We start from the raw sequence: 2,440 nt of genomic DNA, 5'->3' as shown, positions 1-2,440 counted from the left end.
GCAGCTTCCATTTGTAAAGCTCCCAAGCGTCCAAGACACTACCCATCGAGATCCAAGAGCAACGCGTTCACTGTTTACACAAGCAACGAAAGCCATTTCCTCCTCCATCCTTCTTCCTCATACCTTGCTCCACACCCTTATTTATACTCTCTTCACTCACCTCATACCTGGCAGCGAAAGCGTTTCACCTTCACCGTACCTCCAACCATGGCGCTCAAGCGCAAGGCGTCTTCCGGCTTGGCCGACGACCTGATGATCTCCTGCGGCGGCGACCACACCCACGCGCCGCCGCCCCTTGCTACCGGCAACAGCAGCTTCGTGCCAGCAGCGGCGTCGTCGAGGGCGTCGTGGGCAGAGGCAGTGGGCGCGGCGGCGGCAGCGCAGCGGGGTCGGAAGCGGTTCGTCGGCGTGCGGCAGCGGCCGTCGGGGCGGTGGGTGGCCGAGATCAAGGACACCATACAGAAGATCCGGGTGTGGCTCGGCACCTTCGACACCGCCGAGGAGGCCGCGCGCGCCTACGACGAGGCCGCCTGCCTCCTCCGCGGCGCCAACACCCGCACCAACTTCTGGCCGCGGGCTGCGGGCGCCGCCGCCGCTGCTGCCACGTCGCTGCAATACCCGCCGCCGCCGCCGTCCGCGCTGCCCTCCAAGGTCACCAACCTTCTCCTCCTCCGCCTCAAGAAAGCACGCAGCAGTGCAGGCGCTGTTGCACAACAAGCGGCGCCTCCAGTGCAACACCGGCAAGCCCAGCAAGTGTACGGCGGCCAAGAGGAGTACAGCTTCCATGTCGACGACTTTCTTAGCTACGACGGCAACAGCACCGGCGACGAGCTCCAAGCCGTGAAGCACGAGGAGGGGTCCAACTGCTCCCAAGAAACGGAGGACGACGGCGAGGAGGAGGAGGAGGAGGAGGCGCCCCTGGACTTTGGGTTTATGGACAAGCAGCCATCGCCGGCCAGGGAGGCCGATGACGCGGCGGGGCTCTACTCGCCGTTCGAGGTTGTGGCGGACGAGCTCGGTGGCGCGGCGGAGGTGGAGCCGTCGTCCGCTTATGGAGGCGAATCCACGGCGAGCGAGCCGTCCGGAGCGATCGACGAGGTGATGAAGAGGATGAAGTACGAGAGGAAACTTTCTGCGTCGCTCTACGCGCTCAGCGGGGTATCGGAGTGTCTCCGCATGCGCCTCGGCGACGGCGGCGATATCGGTGCCGGGAGGCACGAGCTGGCGCTCTCCGGCCTGAGGGACGCGTGCAGGAAGCAGCAGCAAGAAGTAGTAGACGAGGGAGGCGTCAACGTCGTTGGCCATGACGAGAGCTCGAGCTGCAGCAACAGCGTCTCGTCGGAAGCGACAAGCTCGTCGCCGGAAGCAGCGAGCCCCCCGCAGGACGCGAAAGCTGTCGACAGCGACATGCTTCTGTGGAGCTCCCTTGATCTACCTCCTATTTGCTAAAGTTTATTGTTACGTTAATGATAAGCTTAATTAATTTATGATTGTAGTATTAGAGGTTGTCATATTGGTTTTATTTGCCGCATCTCGATAGTGAATGATATATGAGTAGCCCTTTTCCAGGCATAGCTTTGCTTACTTCCATAGTATTATCTACTCACTACTGCAGTGCAGGGAAGTGACGTTTTTGCTTCCAAAAGAAAAGGAATCAATAAGATCCCAATTTAACCAATCTTAGCTTAATTTTCATATACCGTTACAACATTTTCGCAATGTTCTTATAACAATTTTCATATCAGTTCATATTCAGTTATGTATGCTGCACCAACATTAGTCATTCTTAAAATTGTTTGGCTCAATACAAATAACGCCTTAATCAGTATCTATATTAATTTGCTTTATGTTTTCTGATGTTTCTATCCTATCGCCCGATTATCTTTACGTTATAAATTTTTCCCTCTACTATAAACTATACGCGGCAATTATCTATAGAGAAGGCAAATTAAATGAAAAGCAGAAGCACTGTAATAAGAAAATATATAGAATATAAAGGGTACAGAGCACAAACTTAGTTGCATAACTACTTTTTTCCGAGGTCTCGACGGCTTGTCTCTCTCCATCCGATGAAAATTAAGCTGATTCTACTCTCACGGTAAAAACTATTCAGTGCACACCACTATTATGAGACTAATCTTAGAATACTAGCAAACCATGTTAGCCGCATTATTGAACATATTGACAACAACAATTACGAAAACAATTAACCATACACTAAGGCCATTGGCCTTATAAAGAAGTCAACATAATTTGACTATTTGACAACGTCATTACTACTCTAGGGCTAGCTTTTTTTTTCTATGCAGTTCAGAACACAGGAAAGGTTAGTGCTTATGGTTTGCAAAGAAATTTGTTTTTGAGTTTCTGCAATTCTGTGCTTGAAGTACGCATGAAAACCTGGGAATAACGGACCATATGTGTCTTGGTCATGACCCTC

General features: G+C 52.3%; 1 protein-coding gene across 1 annotated transcript; it reads left to right on the top strand.

The window, feature by feature from the left end:
• The first annotated feature begins 207 nt into the window (after positions 1-207).
• On the top strand, positions 208-1,557 carry LOC101758530 (ethylene-responsive transcription factor ESR1). The gene has a single exon (XM_004986324.2). The coding sequence runs from the start codon at positions 208-210 to the stop codon at positions 1,447-1,449; it is 1,242 nt and encodes a 413-aa protein (XP_004986381.1). The 3' UTR covers positions 1,450-1,557.
• The last annotated feature ends 883 nt before the right edge of the window (positions 1,558-2,440 follow it).

This window comes from Setaria italica, chromosome IX (assembly GCF_000263155.2).
Source record: "Setaria italica strain Yugu1 chromosome IX, Setaria_italica_v2.0, whole genome shotgun sequence".
Classification (NCBI taxonomy): Eukaryota; Viridiplantae; Streptophyta; class Magnoliopsida; order Poales; family Poaceae; genus Setaria; species Setaria italica.
The sequence above is the reverse complement of the archived record's forward strand: the minus strand, read 5'-3'. Positions and strand labels throughout refer to the sequence as shown.

Excerpts from the sequence above, each read along its gene's own strand:
- LOC101758530 (XM_004986324.2), top strand. The coding sequence starts at position 208 with ATGGCGCTCAAGCGCAAGGCGTCTTCCGGCTTGGCCGACGACCTGATG.